The 21,441-nt window shown below is 47.0% G+C and overlaps 2 protein-coding genes across 2 annotated transcripts; one reads left to right on the forward strand and one right to left on the reverse strand.

Annotated features, from left to right (window-relative positions):
* The first annotated feature begins 607 nt into the window (after positions 1-607).
* On the forward strand, positions 608-4,124 carry LOC127332832 (pentatricopeptide repeat-containing protein At1g25360). Its single transcript, XM_051359173.1, has 2 exons — positions 608-3,106; positions 3,544-4,124. The coding sequence occupies exon 1, from the start codon at positions 610-612 to the stop codon at positions 3,025-3,027; it is 2,418 nt and encodes an 805-aa protein (XP_051215133.1). The 5' UTR covers positions 608-609; the 3' UTR covers positions 3,028-3,106; positions 3,544-4,124.
* Positions 4,125-6,365: 2,241 nt separating this feature from the next.
* LOC127332833 (uncharacterized) lies at positions 6,366-11,141 on the reverse strand. Its single transcript, XM_051359174.2, has 13 exons — positions 10,723-11,141; positions 10,456-10,636; positions 9,647-9,727; positions 9,300-9,382; positions 9,090-9,205; positions 8,892-9,002; positions 8,661-8,773; positions 8,269-8,575; positions 8,107-8,190; positions 7,967-8,017; positions 7,812-7,883; positions 6,684-6,752; positions 6,366-6,554 (listed from the first exon to the last, which is right to left on the reverse strand). The coding sequence occupies exons 1-13, from the start codon at positions 10,730-10,732 to the stop codon at positions 6,522-6,524; spliced, it is 1,311 nt and encodes a 436-aa protein (XP_051215134.1). The 5' UTR covers positions 10,733-11,141; the 3' UTR covers positions 6,366-6,521.
* Positions 11,142-21,441: the final 10,300 nt, after the last annotated feature.

A 21,441-nucleotide genomic window follows, 5' to 3' on the forward strand; every position in this document is an offset into this window, starting at 1 on the left:
CAGCCTTGATCAGGACATCCTTTCCTCCTGCTGAAAGAAGCATCTCCATCCAGCCTTTGACTCTTTTCCAAATTCTATCTTTTAAATATTTAAAGGCGCTATTGGTTGAGCAGACCATATCTGATGGCATGCCCAAATATTTTTCACTCAGGGCTTCATTATGGACCTCCAGAATGTCCATAATCTCACCTCTGATCACCTGACTACAACCTTTTGCAAAATGTATAGAAGATTTATCCATATTTACCTGCTGGCCTGAAGCCCGACTATACATGTCCAAGACATCCTTGATCTCCTCGGCACTCTCCCTATTTGTCCTGAAGAACAACATGCTATCATCGGCAAATAGTAAATGGCTGACAACCGGAGCTGACGACGCCACTTTGATACCACTTAAGTTATCTGTTCAAATTTTGGCAGGCCCCAAAAAATCGGTAGCTCTCTAGTCAATATTCATCAGAGTTTACTTCAAAAAAAAAATTTGTTATTCAGAGTTCAGAACGAGGCGAACGCATAAACCTACACAAAAACCCCGTGGCACATTGCCATTTGAACACTGGGCTGCCGTGCGCGCCCCAAAACCACCAAACAACGAGGACTCGACGAGGGATGCCGCCTCGGCCGCCGCCGCCGCCGGCCGTCGCCGCCCTCCCCTACCAATGCTCCGTCCTCCTCCGCAACCTCGCCGCGCGCCACTCCCCTGTCCCGACGGCCCCCTCCTCCTTCCTTCGCGCCCTCCGCTGCCTGCACGCTCGCCTGCTCACCGCCGCACTCCTCCACAACCCGTCCCACCCCCACCTCACCCTCCGCCTCCTCCACCTCTACACCATCTCCCCGGACCTCGCCACCCCCGCCACCCTCTTCCGCTCCGACCCGGGCCCCATCGCCGCGACGTCTCTCGTCTCCGCCTACGCCATCGCCGGCCGCCTCCCCGATGCCGTCTCCTTCTTCGACTCGGTCCCGCTCGCCCGCCGAGACACCGTGCTCCACAACGCCATGATCTCCGCCTTCGCCCGCGCCTCCCTCGCCGCGCCCGCCTTCTCCGTCTTCCGCTCCCTGCTCGCCTCTGACTCCCGCCGTCCCGACGACTACTCCTACACCGGGCTCCTCAGCGCCGCCGGCCAGATGCACAACCTCGCGGCACCGCACTGCACGCAGCTGCACGGCTCCGTCCTCAGAGTGGGCACGGGGGCTGTCCTATCCGTGTCCAACGCGCTCATCGCTCTGTACATGAAATGTGATGCGCCTGAGGTGGCCGGGGACGCACGGAAGGTGCTTGACGAAATGCCGGTCAAAGACGTGCTCACGTGGACCACTATACTCGTGGGCTATGTCAGGAAAGGCGATGTCCATGCTGCTAGATCAGCGTTCGAAGAGGTTGATGGAGAGTTCGATGTCTTGTGGAATGCGATGATTTCAGGGTATGTCCAATCAGGAATGCATGCAGACGCGTTCGAGCTCTTCAGGAAGATGGTGTCGAAAAGGATACCGCCCGACGAATTCACGTTTACCAGTGTCCTGAGTGCCTGTGCAAATGGCGGGTTCTTTCGGCACGGGAGGTCTGTCCATGGGCAGTTCATTCGGTTGCAGCCAGATTTTGTTCCTGAGGCAGCGTTGCCTGTTAACAATGCCTTGGTCACCTTATACTCAAAGTCCGGGAAGATTTCTGTTGCTGCAAAGATATTTGACTGTATGAGTTTCAAGGATGTAGTTTCTTGGAACACCATTTTGTCAGGGTATATTGAGTGTGGTTGCTTGGACAGTGCAGCTAGGGTATTTAAGGAGATGCCATATAAAAGTGAGTTGTCGTGGATGGTGATGGTGTCAGGATATCTCCATGGAGGGCTTGCAGAAGATGCTCTGAAGCTGTTTAACCAGATGAGGTCTGAGGATGTCAAGCCATGTGATTACACTTACGCTGGTGCAGTAGCTGCATGTGGTGAACTTGGGGCGCTGAAGCATGGAAAGCAGCTCCACGCACATATTGTGCAGTGTGGTTTCGAAGCAAGCAATTCTGCGGGAAACGCACTGCTGACCATGTATGCTAGATGCGGTGCTGTGAAAGATGCTCGTCTTGTGTTCCTTGTGATGCCCAATGTTGACTCTGTCTCGTGGAATGCCATGATCTCAGCCCTTGGGCAGCATGGATACGGTACAGAGGCACTTGAACTATTTGACAAGATGGTTGCTAGAGGCATATATCCTGATTGGATTTCATTCCTCACAATTTTGACCGCCTGCAATCATGCTGGCTTAGTAGAAGAAGGCTTTCAATATTTTGAGTCCATGAAAAGAGACTTTGGCATTTGCCCTGGAGAAGATCACTATGCCAGGCTGATAGATTTGCTTGGCCGGGCTGGAAGAATTGGAGAAGCCAGGGATTTGATCAAGACCATGCCTTTTGAGCCTACCCCAGCCATTTGGGAGGCTATTCTCTCTGGCTGTCGGACTAGTGGAGATATGGATCTTGGTGCGTATGCGGCAGATCAGCTCTATGAGATGATACCACAGCATGATGGCACATACATACTACTGTCCAACACATATTCAGCTGCTGGACGCTGGGTTGATGCTGCGAGAGTAAGGAAGCTAATGCGTGATCGTGGGGTGAAGAAGGAGCCTGGGTGCAGCTGGATAGAAGTTGGAAACAAAGTCCACGTGTTTCTTGTCGGTGATACAAAACATCCGGAAGCGCATGAAGTCTACAAGTTCCTTGAAATGGTTGGTGCTAAGATGAGAAAGCTGGGATATGTCCCTGATACAAAGTTTGTGCTGCAAGACATGGCACCCAATCAGAAGGAATATGCACTATCCGCACACAGTGAGAAACTGGCAGTTAGTTTTGGACTTCTAAAATTGCCTCTTGGAGCCACAGTTACAGTTCTTAAAAACTTGAAAATATGTGGTGATTGTCATACTGCAATGATGTTCATGTCACTGGCAGTCGGACGGGAAATTGTTGTAAGGGATGTTAGGCGGTTTCATCATTTCAAGGATGGAGAATGTTCGTGTGGTAATTATTGGTGAATATACTTTTTACTGTCATGGCAGCTGACCTTCCAACATATGCCCTTCAGTCAAGGATTCAAAAGCCAGTTACGAAAAGGTATAGGACCATTTCTGGTACCAGTTACTCATGATAACCAGTTATCTGACAAACAATCTCGATGGACATTTTGTTAAAGCCACATCCCAACTTGCTTCGTATTCAGTCAGTTACTGTTAGCTCAAACGGTTAGTGAATTACAGTCCATGAATTCCAATCTGAAAATTGCACCTTGAGTTTCTGGGTAGACTGGTATCTTTGTTTTCCATTCTACCCCACCTATGACCTCCTATACTGTATCCCTGTCTCCAGGTCCATGTTTTAGATTTAGTTTATCAGCTATCTTGGCTGTAAATAAACAAGTGACACCAAATAGGAATTCAGGGGCATGGACCAATTCAAATTTATGGCAGAAAAAAATAGATTTTCATTTAGATCTGTCAACTAGTCTGTGGTTGATCTGATCCGTCAGTCTGTGTCTCATAAATAACTGACAGATTGGTGCTAATTTCTGCTACGAAGATTGTAGCCACAGTGCTGTCGAGGATCATCCACGGCCCTTTTCGGTAAGCATCACGATGTGATTCCTGTTGTATCCAGTAACCAATTTGGGCCAATCCAACATCTCTATCTCCTGGCTAACTTGAATCAGCCTGTTAGGCACCATGAATATGGAAACCCAGGTCAGCATTCTTTCTCTTTGGTTAAGATCTTAATGTCCTGCCTAGTTTAGATCCTGTGGACTGTGGAGTGCTCTGCTTAGTGCCTAATGGATCGGATAAGGAGCTCAAATTATGAACCAAGAGATAACAGCAAGTGCCTGAGGAACTGTCTTTCTGAATGAGCTTTCCAGTCAATTTCACAATGCTGGCATGAGGTTGAAGAGTTCACTAAGCTGAAGCATGGAACTACTCGCATTAGTAACGAGTTGGAGGATAATATAGTGCCTCATCTTACATCCCTAGTTTTTCAAGTTATATGGATTAGCAGCACGCATAAGATGGAGCTGTGCAGAACTGCGGATGCTCTCTTTCGATGTTAACTTGGAACTCTACAGTGTATGTTCTATTTTTGGATACGTCCTGGGGACAACTTGGGTAGGATCTGACTTTAGATAGGATCTATGAGATTGATTTTTTAATACAAGAAACATGTTCAAATATTCTAAAAAAAAGTGGCAACACACATCTGTATTATATATGCAACACCAGAAATTTGCTGCTTTAAATTCGACCTACATTTAAAGATCCAAAAAAGATAAGTCTGAGAGTGAATAGTGTGAAATACTATTCACCCAAGGATAACACTATTTACAACATAATTTTTCTTTTTTGTTTCTCTAAATGTAGATAGAGTTTTGATATAATTCTTTTTTTGGATATGTAAATACAGAGTATATGTATGTTGTAAACTTTTTTTCCTATTTTTTCGCATATGATTTTTAGGAACTGATTCTATGATCTCACCTAATAAGCTGATCCTATACAAATCTTCCCTCCGTCCTACTCCCTCCGGTCCTAAATATAAGCCATATAATTTCTGGCACGGAAATTAAGAAACGCATATTTAGGAAAAATTACACCATGTTTGGCTAGGATTAACCGTAAGTAATTGCCGTGAGCTAACAGGACTTTGCATAAGATAAGTAAACCTAATCAAATCTCCCAAAATATTGTCCATACAAGTAGAACAACGCAATAAACCTTATATTCTGAAATTTTTGTCAAAAAACTATATGGCTTATATATAGGAACGGAGGGAGTATTATGCAGTTCCTCCTTTTTGGGCGAGAGCAACGGTATGACATCATGTGAGATGATTTAAACGGACATCTCATGAGGGCAAGGCGCCCCCTGCTGTGTTTGGCCATGTGACTATCGTTAAGGTCTGTGTATAATCACCGGAGATGTTTCTGACTTTCTGTCAATGCCTAAGAGCATCTTCAACGGGGACGATGCATTTCAGACGTTTAAATTATCCGCGTGCGTTTGTTTGCGTCAGTTCGCGGACGCTAAAATGGTTGCTAGACGCAAATTGTTCCTTTGCCTCAGGAGGCAACGAGTGAGAGATTTATATTCCTCTACATGAGAGTTCCGGCCGGTAATTGTCGTCGCACTCGTCTAGTATATTTGAGATCGTGCAACAATATCCACTGAAAATATGCGAGAGGAAAAGATATCTATTCCTCTAGAATGCCGCTTCATATCATAGATTTCTATGCTACACACTATTGAGATATTCACATTTTTAAGCAGAATCGATATTTTGAAATTAGTGCAAACAAATTAAACATATAAACTGCGAAACATACAAATTTTTAAACTAGCTACTTCTTATTTGAAGGCCCCGCCTCGTTATCCTCATGGAGGCGCTTCCTGCTCGTCACCTCCTGCGAAGATGTATTGGCGGTCGACGCGTCCGACGAGTGGTCATTGGGGTCTTTCTCGTCGTTCGTGAACGGATGATGAGCCTGCACCTGTGCTCGGACCCTTGCCTCCTTCCTTGCCGCCGCTCCCGCCTCCAGCCGTGCCCACCTTGCATCTTCCTTCTCCTCCTCCTCGTCCTGGTCGTCGTGGCCAACATCGTCCCCTTCCTTGACGACGGCCTCCCCCTCCTCATCGCCCTCCGTCGGCCGGGAGCTAGAGCTGCTCGGCATGGCAGCTCTATCCTACCAATGCCGCCATCTCGGCGGCTTCCCCTCGTTGTCGGTGTTCGATGGCAACGATAAGTTGCCCATGGCTTGACGTAGCGCCGGTTGGAGATGAATTAACGCAGACGCGGGGATCTTATTGAGCGGGGATTAATAGCGACACGTATAACGAAGAGTGCTGCGGTTGCTCATCCACGGTGGTTCGATGCTCCATTTCGACAGTTACCCTCCCCAGCAGGCAATTGTTGTGTTTATTTCTCGTCGGCTCGAGCCAAGGTCATTGCCAAGCACATTTTTGGACCGCGTTTGTGTCCCCCCGCTGGAGCAGGGTGCAGGCGCATTTTCGGTCCACTCGGACGCGCAACGTCGTCCGGTTGAAGATTTTCGGTCCACTCACGTCACCCGGTTGGAGATGCCCTAATAGACGCCACCACGGTGGACTGTTAGTGGTTGCAAGACTCGTCATCGTCGCCTCCCTGGTTTGCCAGGACTTGCCACCACTTTCAGGATCACGGCCACTTCCTGCAGACGCCCTCTCGTACAGCGGGCCGGCAGGAGCACAGGTGAGCACACAGGGAGCACGCTCTAGGCCTTTGAGCAGCTCTTACACAATGAACATTCGTTCAGCTAAACTTGAAGGACAGATTAGTTCGCAAGTGGACGTATATGGGACTGAGCAACAATAATCATCATCATTTCGACCAAGTGTTTTTCAAGCACATCAATGTATCATAAGATAGGCTCTGTAGTTGTTTACACAGATAAATAAATTCTAGCTGTAAGAGTAAACTGCCAGGCCGATGAGGTTGCGTTTCCTTATCATTATTACTCGTTGAACAAAGCAGCGTTCTTCCTCTCCTGAAATGCATGGAGAAATATCAAAGATTAGTCGACGCACTAGTAAAATTGGAGATAATTATGTGGCCCTAGCATCAGCATCCTTAGGATATTCACGTTAAAAAAAGCATCATTGATATTGTTGTTCACCTGTGCTTGGCGACGATCCTTGTTCAGCTTCAGAGCTCTTCCTTTCTCTTCTCCAGACCTAAAGATTTTCTGCAAGTGTTTTTTGATAAATTTGTAGTTCAGGAATCTATCAGTTGATGACGATAGATGCATAAACAAAACAAGAAACAAACACTCCACTTCAGAACCAAGAAAACAGCATTAGAAAGTTGTGAAAAGGAGTCCTAAGTTTGGAGGTTAAATAAAAATGGCTTTTTACTCGTACCAGAAACTGGGGATCAAGAGATAATTAACCCACATCCCTAGAAAACTGAATTACTTGCTAGGTGAACACATTATCATTTTCTCTATTTCACCTTTTATCTATTTTTATACCATCACATAGCACCACCAACAGAAGCTAAGACGTCACATAGTACACTTCACATTTGAATAAATGACATACTAAATCAGAGGAAAACCTTAGCACTGTGTGTGAAGCTTAGCACTGGTGTTAAGCCTTTTGATCTTAGCACCAAAGTTAATATTTCTTGACGTCAGTGCTAGCTAATTCTCCCACTTTTAGAGTCAGTTAGCACAGGAATGTGGATGCTCCAAGTACAAGTGCCTAGTGGGGTGCTTACAAAAATAAACCAAATGTTTTCTTAAGAACTAGTGCTTATTTCTATAGGAGAGATGCCCAGTTAAGCATTTTCCTTGTATAAGTAAGCACCAGTGCTTAAACAAAAAACCAGTTTATTTTTCTAAGCACCTTGCACTGTATATGTGCTAACGACACAGTTGTTCTGATAACCATGAACAGCTGTTAACTTGTTTGACCAAAGAAGATAGTACCTTCGTCAAATATTCTAAAATAAATAGAATCCATAAGCCTATACCCTAAGACACATCCACCATCAATCTCATAGTTATTTCCTCTAGCCTAATCCCTGGCTAAGCCAGTTGTGTGTGTCCTTGCCGTTGGTATGTTTCTACTTCAGTCAGAGCTTCATGAATCACACAACATGTCAGCATTCCAAGACCACTTGGGGTAGGCTTAATTCATTCGACACTGTTCACTTTTTGTACATAATGCCATGGACCAAACAATTCTCATTAAAGAACAGTAATCATCATTGCAAATTAAGGCCTTCTGTGTCTTAGTTTTACCTTGTCACTAGATGACAGGGATTCAGCCTTATCAGTCCTGATACTGAAGATATCTTGAAGAAGTCCATTGTCCTGTAAAGAAAATACAGCCATCATTTGTCACATGCACAAGTAAACTAGCACAGTGGAGAAATGAATCACTCCAAAATAGTTACCTGCACATGCTTCAGGAAGCCTCTCCCAAGGAAATGCTTGAAGAAGTTCAACTGATGATCAAGAGAAAATTAGCAAAGACATGTGAATATATAATTCAAGCCTTCAAGGACCACCGAAAGAAGAAGGAAAAAGCAGGCACCTGAATCAGTTCGGACCATGATGAAACCCTTAAAACATCACGTTTTCCAGCAATCTTCAGTGATTCTTCAGGACACTCGCCATACTGGAAACAGATAGCCATCAATGATACGCAACAGAGATCCTAAACTGAAGATTGAACAACAATGAAGATGAACCAGACCTTAACAAAATCCAGAATCCGTTGGAACAGATCTCTTTGGTCAGAAAGATTTTTCTTGTCTGCACCTTTGCCCCCTGCCTCCGCAGAGAGATTGGAGGCAAGACCTGCTATTTTGGCTTTCAATGCTTGCATATCCAGGAAAAGTTTACTCTTGGAGGTACCAGCTACTCCAGTGTCATCATCATCGTCTTCACAAGCGGAGACATCAAGTAGCTTTAACTCAAAACACAAAGCTAATGCTTCACCAGCAGCCATTCGAACAGCGCGATCCTCTGCTCCTAGAAGAGTAGACAGAAATGCAATTGGCCTGGCAAATAGCAGAAACATAACATGAGCAATTATGAATATGCATGGTGCAATATAAAGCCAGGAAGGGAGAGAGAATCACTGACTCCTTCCAGCTATCAGTGTTTATCCTCCATGAACCAATAGTTGTTAGCAAAAATGTCCATGCGGATAGAGCAGCTGCTAACACAGGTGGCTTTGGTTTCCGGACAATACCCACCTGCAGATAAGTCGTGAATAACAAAACATATTTGGTCATCCTAGAACTTCAAATACAGTTCTTAGAAGAATCGTCAATTCATAAAACCTGATAAGAAATCAATAGCACACATACATACATTTGAACCTGATTTCGGATGAATCACATCCCACATGGCTTTCAAAGATAACTCTGTTTCAGCGAGATCAGTTGCACCAACAAATGTGACGACAGCCAAGCAATCAAGGGCCTACAACAAGTCCATGTACATCACATCACATCACTGAAAATGCAAATAAAATCTGGAATTCAAAAGAAAAGATAAGGCTTCACTTACAGAGATCATCTTTGAAGCATCCGACCAGGTTTGAAGGACCTTAGAAAGTTGTGGATGTGATTCTACCATTGTTTCATGTGAGGTACTCCCAGCACCAAGTGTAATAGACAGCAACCCTGCATGTCCAAAACACAACAGCCAAAAACTGTTTTAGCAAAGACACAATGAGGTATGAATGGGAAAAGGAAAATTTATGGACAGGATACAAACCAATGGCACGAGATGCCAGGCAAGCCTCCTTGGTAGATCCCTTCTTTATTGAAGTATTGAATAGACTCAGCAGGGTAGCATATCTTCAGAAGAGGGAAGTAAATTTATACTGAATTAAACAGTGGACTCGGACAAAAGAATTACATCTCTATTTAAGAGTGAGCTAAGATGATGAACACAGAATGTACTAAGACAAGAGATAGTGATACAGTTTTGAGCTTGAAATGTGAGTATTTTGAGCATAAGAAATAACAAATACGGTGGTGTATGTATACAGTTTCTACTTCAAGTAGCTATTATGTTCACACGCAACAATTAAGATTGATTGGAGGAATGCAGCAACCTACTTGTTCTCAACAAGGCCATCAAGCATAAAACTTTCAAAAGCATCAACCAATGAAGCCAGCGCTGCCTCTCTTGTAGACCCCCTGTTCCAATAACAAAATATTATGCCGAGTACACTAAAATAAAATAGCATGATCACTTCTACATTTTACATGGCGCTGCTGACGGAATGGTAGAATGTGTAACTAATCGAAACATGAAGGAAGTTCAGTGTACAATTACAAGATTCTATGACATGCTTGCCGAGTAGAAGTTGACATAACTTCATAATGTGACAGACATTGTTCAAGAAATCAGCAATTGATCAGCTAGCTGGCTGATTAATCCATGCTCCAAGGGGTCACCGTGCAGCCGATTAATCGGCCGATCAACCTATTAATCCTCTACTCCCCAGCCGACCGAGCAGCTTAGCAGTTAACCAGTCAACGATTTCCTTAGCATTGGCACAACACTACACCACTAGATGATTGAGCAAATAATAACATGCGGTACAGGACAATACAGTTTGTGAATCCTCATGGCATTTCTGCATTCAATCCAAATTTGTAGAGACTAAACCAAACACTGGAGGCAGAGGCCAAAGTACAAAGTTCTTGCATCCAACATTCGTCAGGAAACTAGGACCAGATGCCAAACCACCTTCTCATTCGTGATGCCACTATGCTACACCCGTAACGACAAATTTACTTGCATAAGCACATGCTAATCGAAGGAATCGCTACAAAACAGTTGGCATACTACACTGCTGGAGAAGTCTGCGCTGATAATAATAATAGCAAACATAAGGAAATGGTAGCAGAGAAAGTCGCACCTCTTCTCGTAGAGCGCGTCGATGTACTTGTCGAGTACGAACTCGTGCGAGTTGACGTTCTCGGTGGCGTAGGAGATGGAGAGATCCGAGAGCGCGGTGGAGGAGGTCTCGACGCTGTCGGCGTCGCTGCTGTCCAGGAGGTCGTCCCCCGCGGCGCCGCCGCGGGCCTTGCTCTTCTTGCCTGACGAAGAAGACCAAATCGATCAGAATCGGCACCGGAAAACCAAGAACCGCCGCAACCAAGAAAATAAAGGATGAAGGACTTACTCTTCCCCATGGCGAGACCCTCCGCGTGGCAAGAACCGGAATCACGAATCGGCCGTCGGTACGAACGAATCACAAGAAACCCACAACCGCGCAAGAACCGCGCGGCGATGGTCAGACGAGGGCGGACCCCGAATCAGGAGAGGGCGCGGAGAGAGGAGCGAAAACCGGCGGCGGGGACGGCGTGGAAATCGAGATGCGCGCGCTGCGGTTGGGGACAAGGGCAGGAGGAGAAGGAGAAGCAGGGGTTGTTCTTGAGGGTGTCGGATTCGGATTGGGCGTGGAGACGCGTAGCTGCCATGTAGCGAGGGCGCGAGACCGGGGAGGAGGGGGGAGGTGGCTCCGGCCGTGGTCTCCGATTCTGTCTTGGAGTTTGGCTCGGGGAGGAGAGGGGCGGCTTTGGTGCCGGGGGTGGGGAACGGGGAAATATAAACGAGCGGCGGTGGGGGATTTGGGGTGGAAGCGGCGCGGCTGGGATCCGCGTTGGATGCTAGGGCACGACACATGGCCTCGTTTTCGCTTCTCCATTTCTCTCGTTTTCGCTTGTGTGACGTCAGCAGTGAGGAGTAGTACTGATCCAAGGCTTTGTTTTAGTATTTCTCAAACTAAAAAAAAAGAGGCTTGTTTTAGAGATAAGACGGCTTCTTTAGGATAAATTGCTCGTTTATTTTCTTAAGGAACATTCATTGCTTTCTGTATACCTTTTCTTGCGAACGCTTTTTCCATGTGCATTTTCACGTCATCAGCAAATGGACACCAGTATTACAAGAAAAGGTTTGTAGCATAAATTTGCAGATAACTAGAAAATAAAATTGTGTGTAGTAGCTTATTTTGAGGATAACTAGGAAAATGGCATTGTATAGCAAGGTTGGATATTTCCGTCAGGACGGGACGAGCGATGTTCCGGTACCTTGGTCCACAATGTAGCAATTTGCTTCGGCTCTCGGTTAAGTCGGACCCTCTACACGTGTTTTCAACATAGAATCTTATGCGTGTCAACTTGCATCACAGAGTAAAACAGGTGTCGAACCTGCAAAAAAGAAGAGTAAACCGAGTTTTGAATTAGCGTGTGCTTGACTATTCTAGTAAGCTTAAGCATAGGTTCAGATGCACAAGTGTTATACTAAGATAACTTGTACAACTACTCCGCGATCAACTATGAAAACTTACACGGCGAGCATCTTGGCCCTCCACGGCATCTTTTCTTTCTCTTTGATGGAAGATCCTGCATCTGCATGGCATCTGATGAGAATACCTAGGGCCGGGACTGACAAGAGATGCCATGCCGTGGAGAAAGGCTCGCCGGATATTCTCTCCGCACGATTCAGATGGCCCTTTTGCTTTTTCAGCGACGCACAGTCGGCGATCGCTATCCGGCTATCCCTTGCCCAGGAGAGGGCCTCAAACCGTGTCGACACGACGACACCATACCACCACGCGATAGGCGCGGCGCCGTGGCAACTGGCAAGTGGACGCAGAGGACACGTGCCACACGGACATGGCGGATGGTGTGGTGTGAGCTGCCTAGCTACTCCGTGCCGACGTGCCGTTGCCCGTTTCCCGGCAGAAAGGTCTCCGCTCTTCAGGACCGCTCAAGTAGCGTACCAGTGTAGAGCATCTCTAGGTTAGCTCGAAAAAAGGCAAACTGAAAACGTCGAGTTCAGTGCACCGAAAACGCGAGTTCTGTCGAAATTCGTAGTGGCGCAGAATAGAAACCGTAAAATGGAACCGAAAAGAGGAATTTAAAATGGTGCGGGTAAAATTTAGCGATGATCATAGTTCTAGATGACATAGATGCTCCGATTGAGCATAGATACGTGCATAGTTCTTGAAATTGAAAACGTAATTACAGGTACACCGGTTAGCGCAACCTACCTAAGCAAAATGCGGCCTATGTGACCTATGGCGCGCGGCGGTGCCGGTGCTGGTGGAGATGGTCGGCGGCGTGGAAGACCTTCACGCGTCGTCCTTGTCAAGCTCGACTATTTCGAGCTTGACCTGGCGGACGCGGGCCTCCCGGCAAACCGCCTCGTACTCCCTGACCTGGTGGACGGCGTCGGCCTCCTCCCGCCGGAAGCGCGTCCTCGCCTCCGCCTCGCTGATGGTCTTCATCTGCACCATGATGGCCTCCTCCTCGTCGCTGCTGTGGACGTAGTCCCCGGCGGAGAAGGTCGGCGACCGCGCGGGGACGAAGTCGTCCTCCTCGTCGCTCTCCGCCACGGGCAGCCGCGGTGCGCGGCTTGACTGGCCGGAGGATGAGCCCTCGCCGGCGGGGCTGTAGCGAACGAGCTTCCCTAGGGGCGTGAGCCCCCAGTTAGTCCACTGGCGAGCGCTCCGCTTCCGCGCGCTCTCGCTCTTGTTCCACTTCCACTTCTCAGCTTCCCTCTTTGTTTGGGCTGGCTGTGACTGGCTGCGGCTGGCCATGCAGCTGTGCGAAAAAAGCTGCTGTGCAGGAAAAGCAGCTGTTTTGAGTTTTGCTCTTTGGTAACCTAGCTGGTTGTAAACTGATGAATTATCGAACATATCGTTGGACTATGGGAATGCTTGTTTTTGCTGGTATATACAGAATACACACGAATATATACATTCTCTATCATTGCAATGCGTTAACAATATTGTGGATCCAAAAAGATGTTCCCTCTTAACACCAATAAAACCTCCAAGTAAAAAATAAAAGGCGACCTCTGCGTGTATTACTGCTGCATTTCGTAGTCCTGGAAATATTCAACCCATCCGAAATCAATTGACCAATCCAGCCTCAGGAACATGCGCTCCTCGATGTAGGCCAGGCACTAGCAGATTCGTTTGCTTTGCAATTTCAAGACACAAAATTCATAAGAAGAGATAAGGCCTATACAAGAAGTGAACATCATCAGACAAGCAGATTCAGTTTGCATTGGAAGTCACGCACTAGCGACATGAACTAGACATGAACTAGAATATCATCATGGAGCTGGTCCGGAGTGGAGACGGGGCAGCGCACAGTTCAGGCAAGTTGCGGCTCGGCTGGCAGGCCGATCTTGACCTGAGCGGACCTTGGGAGCGGAGCAGCTTGGTCGGGGCGAAGCTGGAGCGAGCTGGCGGCGAACGGATGGCACGAGTCAGGCGGCCCGGCGCGGACGGCAGGATTCGGTCGCCTATAGCAGAATAGGTCGCCGACGGCAGGAATAGGGCGCTGGCTGTGGGTTCCGGACGTCACCGGGTTGGACAGTGGCGTGGCGGCGGTCGTAGGTGCAGGCGGCGGCACAAGATTTGGTGGTCTGGTTGGATTGGAGGATAATGTTTCGGCGCAGGGAAAAGAAGAGAAGGCTGGGTGGCACTCTCGCGTAATAAGTACAAACGCCATGGGCAAAGATATATACCGTTCTAGGTTGGAGGGGAAAAGCTCGGGAAGCACCTCCCATAGGTGCTTTTTCTAGTGCGTGGGAGAAGGACTGCTTTGGGAAAAGCCTGCCGCACAGCGACCTCTTTGTTTCCTTTGCCCTACTTATTTCCGTGAAAAACACCTAAAAGCCCAAACAAAGAGGCCTAGAGTGCCTACGAGTGTTCTTTCTTGGCAGCGAACATACGAATTTTGTGATGTCAACACTAGTTAGGTTTCCTCATTTTGCAATGTTTTAACTATGTATTAGTTTATGGAAACCATGTTCCAAACTATGTCTTAGTTTGTGTAAAACCATATTCCCAATTATATATTAGTTTGTGTAATGTTCCTCCTCTCTATTGAAATCAAAATGCAAAAAAAGAGTATTTTAATGTAAAAATAAGTTTGGGGCTGCATTTGGGGGACGCGGCTGGGAGCGACATCCCCAAACGCAGCACAAAGAAAACACGTCCCCAAACGCTCGATCCGATGCCGTTTGGAGGCCGCTTTGGGGGACGCGGCTGGAGATGCTCTTACGGGACGACCCTCTCCTCCCAAGTCGTCTCCCCGGGCGGCTCCGGAGGATCTGACGAGGGAGCTCCTCGACACTGCCCACCATGAGGGGCTTAGGGTTGACGGAATCCTGTAGGCTAACATAAAACATCGGATACCAAACAAACAGGGTGAGAGATTTACCCAGGTTCGGGACCCTCGATGAGGTAGAACCCTTACTTCATGCTTGTCTGATCTTGATTATCGAATATTCTAGGTTGCAATGGGGTAGCCGATAGGCTGCTATGGTCGACTCGCCAAGAGGCAAGGATTCTAGGGTTTGTGCTCTAAGTTGTGGTGGTTCTACGTACTTTTGTTGTGTTGTTCGGCAAGTACTCTCCTGACCTTTATATAGTAGGCTAGGTCCCGAGAGTCATGTCCGAACTCGACTAGGTTACAATGAAATCTAATCTAGTCTTTCCTTTATCAACGCCTTCTTGCCTTGTTCATCAAGAATCCATCTTCTGGTAGGTCTCCTTCGTTGGAACCGACGTACGGGCTCACCTTGGTTATTGGACAATCATCGTAGGCCCCTAGTTGGGCCAAGGGAGGTAGACTAATGTCGGGTACCCAAAGGGTAATGCCCACATCAGGATCCCTTCTTCCCAAACCCTAAGAGCCCTACCTCTCCTCTCTCGCCTAGCTGTCGTTGCCGCCAGCGCTGGCGGTGATGGCGGTGCCTATCCGTCTGGTGCGCCGGTGGGCAGGGGAGGTGGTTTTCTTGACCGCTGTTCAGGGGAGTTTGTGGGCGACGGCGAAGGACCATGGGCAGCACGGCTGGGCTTGGACAGGGCCTGAGCGCCTCCACCGGATCGGCCACAAGGAAGGGGTGGTGCGATGCCTCGATCTGATCTAGGGTTTTGGCAAAGATCTGGACCGGGTGAGTCTAGGTAGGTGCGGTCCTGGTGTTGGTCCTTGCCACACCGTTGGGCCATGCTGGACTGCCCTCTCCATGTCTTCTGATCTGGTTGCTAGTTGACCGACGACGAGGGGGTTGTTAGTCTTGCGAATAATGGTGGTGGTCCTCGGATTTCTCTCACGCTAAGTGAAGATCTCTAGCAGAGCTCGTAAAAGGGCCATAACCGAAAAATAACCGCCAGTTTACGGGTTCGGGCGGGAAAATGGTGCCGATCAATTCACGTAAACGAGGCGAAACTGAAAAAAAAAAGTTTCGGGCCGAGACCAAAAGCCATACTCGGCCTATATTTGTAGGGGCCGACGGAGCGAACCGAAAGCAGCCCGAACACAATCCCTAGTTTGCGGGCGAGGGAAGTTTCAGCTCCTCCCAACCGCCGCCCCCGCCGATCTGCGCGCCCTCACCTTCCTCTGCACCGCCGTCATCCGATTTCTCACCATGAGTCTCGAATCGACCCAGCCGGCCGGCGTTGCTAGCTCGCAGGCCCCGCCACCCTCTCCCGCGCTCGCCGGAGCTTCCGCCGCTACACCAACCACCCCGGTGACCCCAACGACCCCGCGGACGTCGCTACCATGGTCTCGTCGACGAGCGTGGTGAAGCGGCGGCGCGCGGGAACGCATGTGGTCCCGCAAGCCGGTGTCGCGGCGGCCACCGCTGATGTCCCGGCGGTCGCAACGAAGCCCAGGACATGCTCGACGATGGCGCAACTGTGGACGAATATGTGAGTGAGCATATTTTGTTTGTACAATTGTAGTTTCTCTTTGGTGACCACATATTGACGATTCGTGTTTGTTTTTGCAAATGTAGGACTGCATTGCCGATGCGAGGTACAGAGACATGGCCGGCAGCAAGGGCAAGAGCTTCACCATGCGCCATTGCTTTGATGTGCTTCAACACCTCCCCAAGTGGCGATTGAGGGACGAAGATGTAGCACCTAAGAAAGGTGCAATAGTTGCGCTCGACGATACCGGCGACAAGAAGGAGGGCCGGAACATTGACAAGCCGGAGGGAAACAATAAGGCCAAGGAGAGGCTCAAACTCGAGGGGGAGGCATCATTGTTGAGGGACAAGTTTGATCAAATGATGAAGTTCAAGGAGGTGATAGCGGCCAAGACTTTCGAGACCAAGCTTGTCATCATCGAGAAGAAGAAAGAGGTAAGTCTTGCCAAGGTTGAAGCCAACCGAGAGAAAGCAAGGAACAATGCCAAGTTGGAGGAGATGAGGATCAACGTGAAGAAGACCAAAGCAATGAAGCAACTATTGGCCGAAGAGAGGGATATCATGATGATGAACACAAAGGACATGAATGAGCAACAAATGGAGTGGTGGAAGGAGGCCTCGGTGGAGATCATGGAGAGACGAAGAATAGCTCGTGAAGAGGCAAGTGGTGGTATCTCGGTGACTCATGGAGGTGGTGGCGATGATGGTCACGGCGGGCCAACCTCGGTTTGATGCCGGCAGTGAGAGGAGATGGTGAACTATGAACCATTTGATATGATTGTGTCATTTTATGTCTACGCTATGAACTATGCATGAATTGTTTGCATTTGATTGTGTCATTTCTTTGATCATATGCAAATCCTTTGATAAACCATGCCTTTACCGGTTCGGAAGCCGCCGACGCAGAACATAGCCCGTAAACCAAAACTTTAAAACAGCGTCAGCCATTTTTCGACCCGTAAACACGAGTTCGGTGAACTGAACTCTAAATTTTCAGTCCGCGTTTTTATGGACTCTGCTAGATATGCTCTTAAATGTGACTAAACATTGTGGTATTGATATCTATCAAAATGACTATTCTTTTGAAGTATTCAAGAAACAATACAGACCTCTTTTCTGAAACTCAAGTATTGCTAACTGAATGTACAAGGACGTCTCCTAGAGGGGGGTGAATAGGCGGTGTATAAAAACTTCTACTTGAGAGCTAAACTAGGCGGAATAAAACTACTAAGTGTTTTCTAGTTTAGCTCAAAGCCTATCAACTAGGGGGTTGCCTAAGGCACCAACAACCTATGCTAGCATGATGAGCAACAAGGTGATAACAAGATAGGTATAGCATCAAGCATGATAGATATCACAATGTAAAGCGCATAGGTAAAGGAGCTCGGGTTGAGAAGTGACCGGTGCACGAGGAGACGATGATGTATCCGAAGTTCACACCTAAGCGTGCTACGTCCCCATTGGAGCGGTGTGGAGGCACGAGGCACTCCAATGAGCCACTAGGGCCACCGTATTCTCCTCGAGCCTTTCCTACAAGGAGGAAAGCCTCGATCCACTAAGGAAACCTTGAGGGTGGTCACCGAACCCGTACAAGCTTGGGCAAACTCCCAAGTATCAAGCTTGAGGCAACTCCACAACACGGAGGCTCTCAAGTACAAGGCCACAAGAGGCTACAACACGCCACACCGGCAAAAAAGCCATTGATACGTCTCCAATGTATCTATAATTTCTTATGTTCTATGCTTGTTTAATGACAATACCTACATGTTTTACTCACACTTTATAGTGTTTTTATGCATTTTCCGGGACTAACCTATTAACAAGATGCCGAAGCGCCAGTTCCTGTCTTCTGCTATTTTTGGTTTCAGAAATCCTACACAGGAAATATTCTCGGAATTGGACGAAACAAAAGCCCACGGTCTTATTTTCCACGGAGTCTTCTAGAACACCGAAGAGGAGACGAAGAGGGGACACGAGGCGGCCACACCATAGGGGGGCGCGGCCCCACCCCTGGCCGCGCCGCCATATGGGGTGGGCCCCTCGGGCGTCCCCCGACTCTGCCCCTTCGCCTATATATTCCTTCCCTCGCGAAAACCATATAATAGAGAGCCACGATACGAGAATAGTTCCAGAGACGCCGCCGCCGTCAACCCTACCTCGGGGGTTCAGAAGATCGCCTCCGGCACCCTGCCGGAGAGGGGAATCATCACCGGAGGGCTCTACATCACCATGCCCGCCTCCGGACTGATGCGTGAGTAGTTCATCCTTGGACTATGGGTCCATAGCAGTAGCTAGATGGTTGTCTTCTCCTCTTGTGCTATCATGTTTAGATCTTGTGAGCTGCCTATCATGATCAAGATCATCTATTTGTAATGCTACATGTTGTGTTTGTTGGGATCCGATGAATATGGAATACTATGTCAAGTTGATTATTGATCTATCATATATGTGTTGTTTATGATCTTGCATGCTCTCCATTCCTAGTAGAGGCTTTGGCCAAGTTGATACTTGTAACTCTGATACGTCCATTTTGCATCACTATTTTATATTATAATTTACTGTTATTCATTGATATATTTCATATTTAGAGATGATACTTATGTTATTTCATCTATTTTGCATGTTTCATGATTATTGGAGAATCATTCACCGGAGTCAGGATTCTGCTGGAAAAAGCACCGTCAGAATGCAATATTTCTGGAGATCAACAATTGTCGGAAATTACACCGAAGATCTTATTTTTCCCGAAGACGAAGCCAGCCAAAAGGAGGGACCGAGGAGGGCCGCCATGGGCCCCCCCCATAGGACGGCGCGGGCCCTGGCCTGGCCGCGCCGCCTTGTGGGGAGGGGGCCCACAGCCCCCTTCGGCCGCCTCTCCTTCGCGTACTTCTTCGTCCCGAAAACCTAAGCTCGAGGGAATAATCGTGAGGAGACACAGCCGCCTCTGCGGGACGGAAAAACACCAGAGAGAAAAGAGCTCTCCGGCGGGCAGGAATCCGCCGGGGAAATTCCCTCCGGAGGGGGAAATCGACGCCATCGTCATCGTCATCGAGCTGGACTTCATTGGGATCATCATCACCATCATCTCCACCATCGACACCGCCATCTCCACCGCTGCACCTCGTCACCGCTGTAACATCTAGGGTTGAATCTTGATTGTTTGATAGGGGAAACTCTCCCGGTATTGATTACTCCTTGTTATTGATGCTATTGAGTGAAACCATTGAACCAAGGTTTATGTTCAGATTGTTATTCATCATCATATCACCTCTGATCATGTTCCATATGATGTCTCGTGAGTAGTTCGTTTAGTTCTTGAGGACATGGGTGAAGTCTAAATGTTAGTAGTGAACTATGTTGATTGATATTCAATGTTATGATATTTAAGTTGTGGTGTTATTCTTCTAGTGGTGTCATGTGAACGTCGACTACATGATACTTCACCTTTATGGGCCTAGGGGAATACATCTTGTATTCGTTTGCTAATTGTGGGGTTGCCGGAGTGACACAACCTGAACCCCCGTTGGTATATCGATGCAGGAGGGATAGCAGGATCTCAGAGTTTAAGGCTGTGGTTATATTTATCTTAATTACTTTCTTGTATTTGCGGATGCTTGCAAGGGGTATAATCACAAGTATGTATTAGCCCTAGGAAGGGCGGTGCATTAGCATAGGTTCACCCACACACCACTTATCAAAACAGTGAAGATTAATCAGCTATATGAAGCGAAAGCACTAGACTAAATTCCCGTGTGTCCTCAAGAACGTTTGGTCATTATAAGTAAACAAACCGGCTTGTCCTTTGTGCTAAAAAGGATTGGGCCACTTTCTGCAACTATTACTCTCGCATTATATTTACTTGTACTTTATTTATCTGCTATATCAAAACCCCCTGAATACTTGTCTGTGAGCATTTACAGTGAATCCTTCATCGAAACTGCCTGTCAACACCTTTTGCTCCTCGTTGGGTTCGACACTCTTATTTATCGAAAGTACTACGATACACCCCCTATACTTGTGGGTCATCAAGACTATTTTCTGGCGCCGTTGCTGGGGAGTGAAGCGCTATTGGTAAGTGGATTTGGTAAGGGAAACCTTTATTGTACGTGCTGATTTTATTTCTGCCTGCTGCTATAATTTATTATGGAGAGATCTTCTCTTGAATTCCTATTTGGAAAATCTACTACTACTGCAAAGGTAGTGGATGAGGTGCCAGGTGAGAAAGAGGTTCCATACAAAATACCTATGAAAATTATTGAACGTGTTGTGGATAACCGCTATGAAGGGGATGGAACAGTCCATCCTGGAGATCATTTACTGTTTTTACATGAATTATGCGGGTTATTCAAGTGTGCAGGTATTGCTATGGATGAAGTTAGGAAGAAACTATTCTCTATATCGTTGTCTGGTAAAGCGGCGCATTGGTATAAATTGCTGAAGAATGGTGATTCTCTTGATTGGAAGGATATCGTGCCTCTATTTTATTCTAAATTCTATCCTCCAAGTGAAATTCACAAAGACCGGAACCGCATATATAATTTCTGGCCTCATGATGGAGAGAGTATTGCCCAAGCATGGGGGAGATTGAAGTCTTTAATGCTCAAATGCCCCATTCATGAGCTTCCTGGTAATATTATCATTGATAATTTCTATGCAAGACTTTCTTTTCAAGATAAAACCTTGCTGGATACTACTTGTTATGGATCATTTACACACAACAAAGAAGAGTTTAAAAGAGACCTTCTTGATCGGATCCAAGAGAATACTGAAGGATGGGAGAACGACAAAGGTAGAGAGTCAGGTATAAATTATGATTATGAATGCATTGAAACTTTTATAGATACTGATAAATTTCATAATATAAGTGCTGCTTATGGTCTTGACTCTCAAGTTGTTGCAAATTTTTATAAAGCTTTTTCCTCTCATTTTGAATTGCCTAGGAAGAATTTTGATAAGTATCATGAACCTTACAAAGATAAAACTGATTCATCTATAAATAAATGTGTTGAAATTAAAACTGTTGATCATATCCTTCCTGAAGCTTATATTGAAAAAACTCCTTTTCCTGCTAAAATGAAGGAGTATTCTGTTATAACTAGTGCGGTTAATAAAAGTGCAAAGAAACCTATAGAACCTGAAGAACAAATAAAGGTTGAACCTGCTATTGCAA

Source organism: Lolium perenne, chromosome 2 (assembly GCF_019359855.2).
Source record: "Lolium perenne isolate Kyuss_39 chromosome 2, Kyuss_2.0, whole genome shotgun sequence".
Taxonomy (NCBI): domain Eukaryota; kingdom Viridiplantae; phylum Streptophyta; class Magnoliopsida; order Poales; family Poaceae; genus Lolium; species Lolium perenne.

Coding starts and splice junctions, on each gene's coding strand:
- LOC127332832 (XM_051359173.1), top strand. CDS start 610: ATGCCGCCTCGGCCGCCGCCGCCGCCGGCCGTCGCCGCCCTCCCCTAC.
- LOC127332833 (XM_051359174.2), bottom strand. Junction 9,206..9,299: donor CCTGGCATCTCGTGCCATTG/GTTTGTATCCTG, acceptor TTGGACATGCAG/GGTTGCTGTCTATTACACTT. Junction 8,774..8,891: donor ATCCGAAATCAGGTTCAAAT/GTATGTATGTGT, acceptor ACTTATCTGCAG/GTGGGTATTGTCCGGAAACC.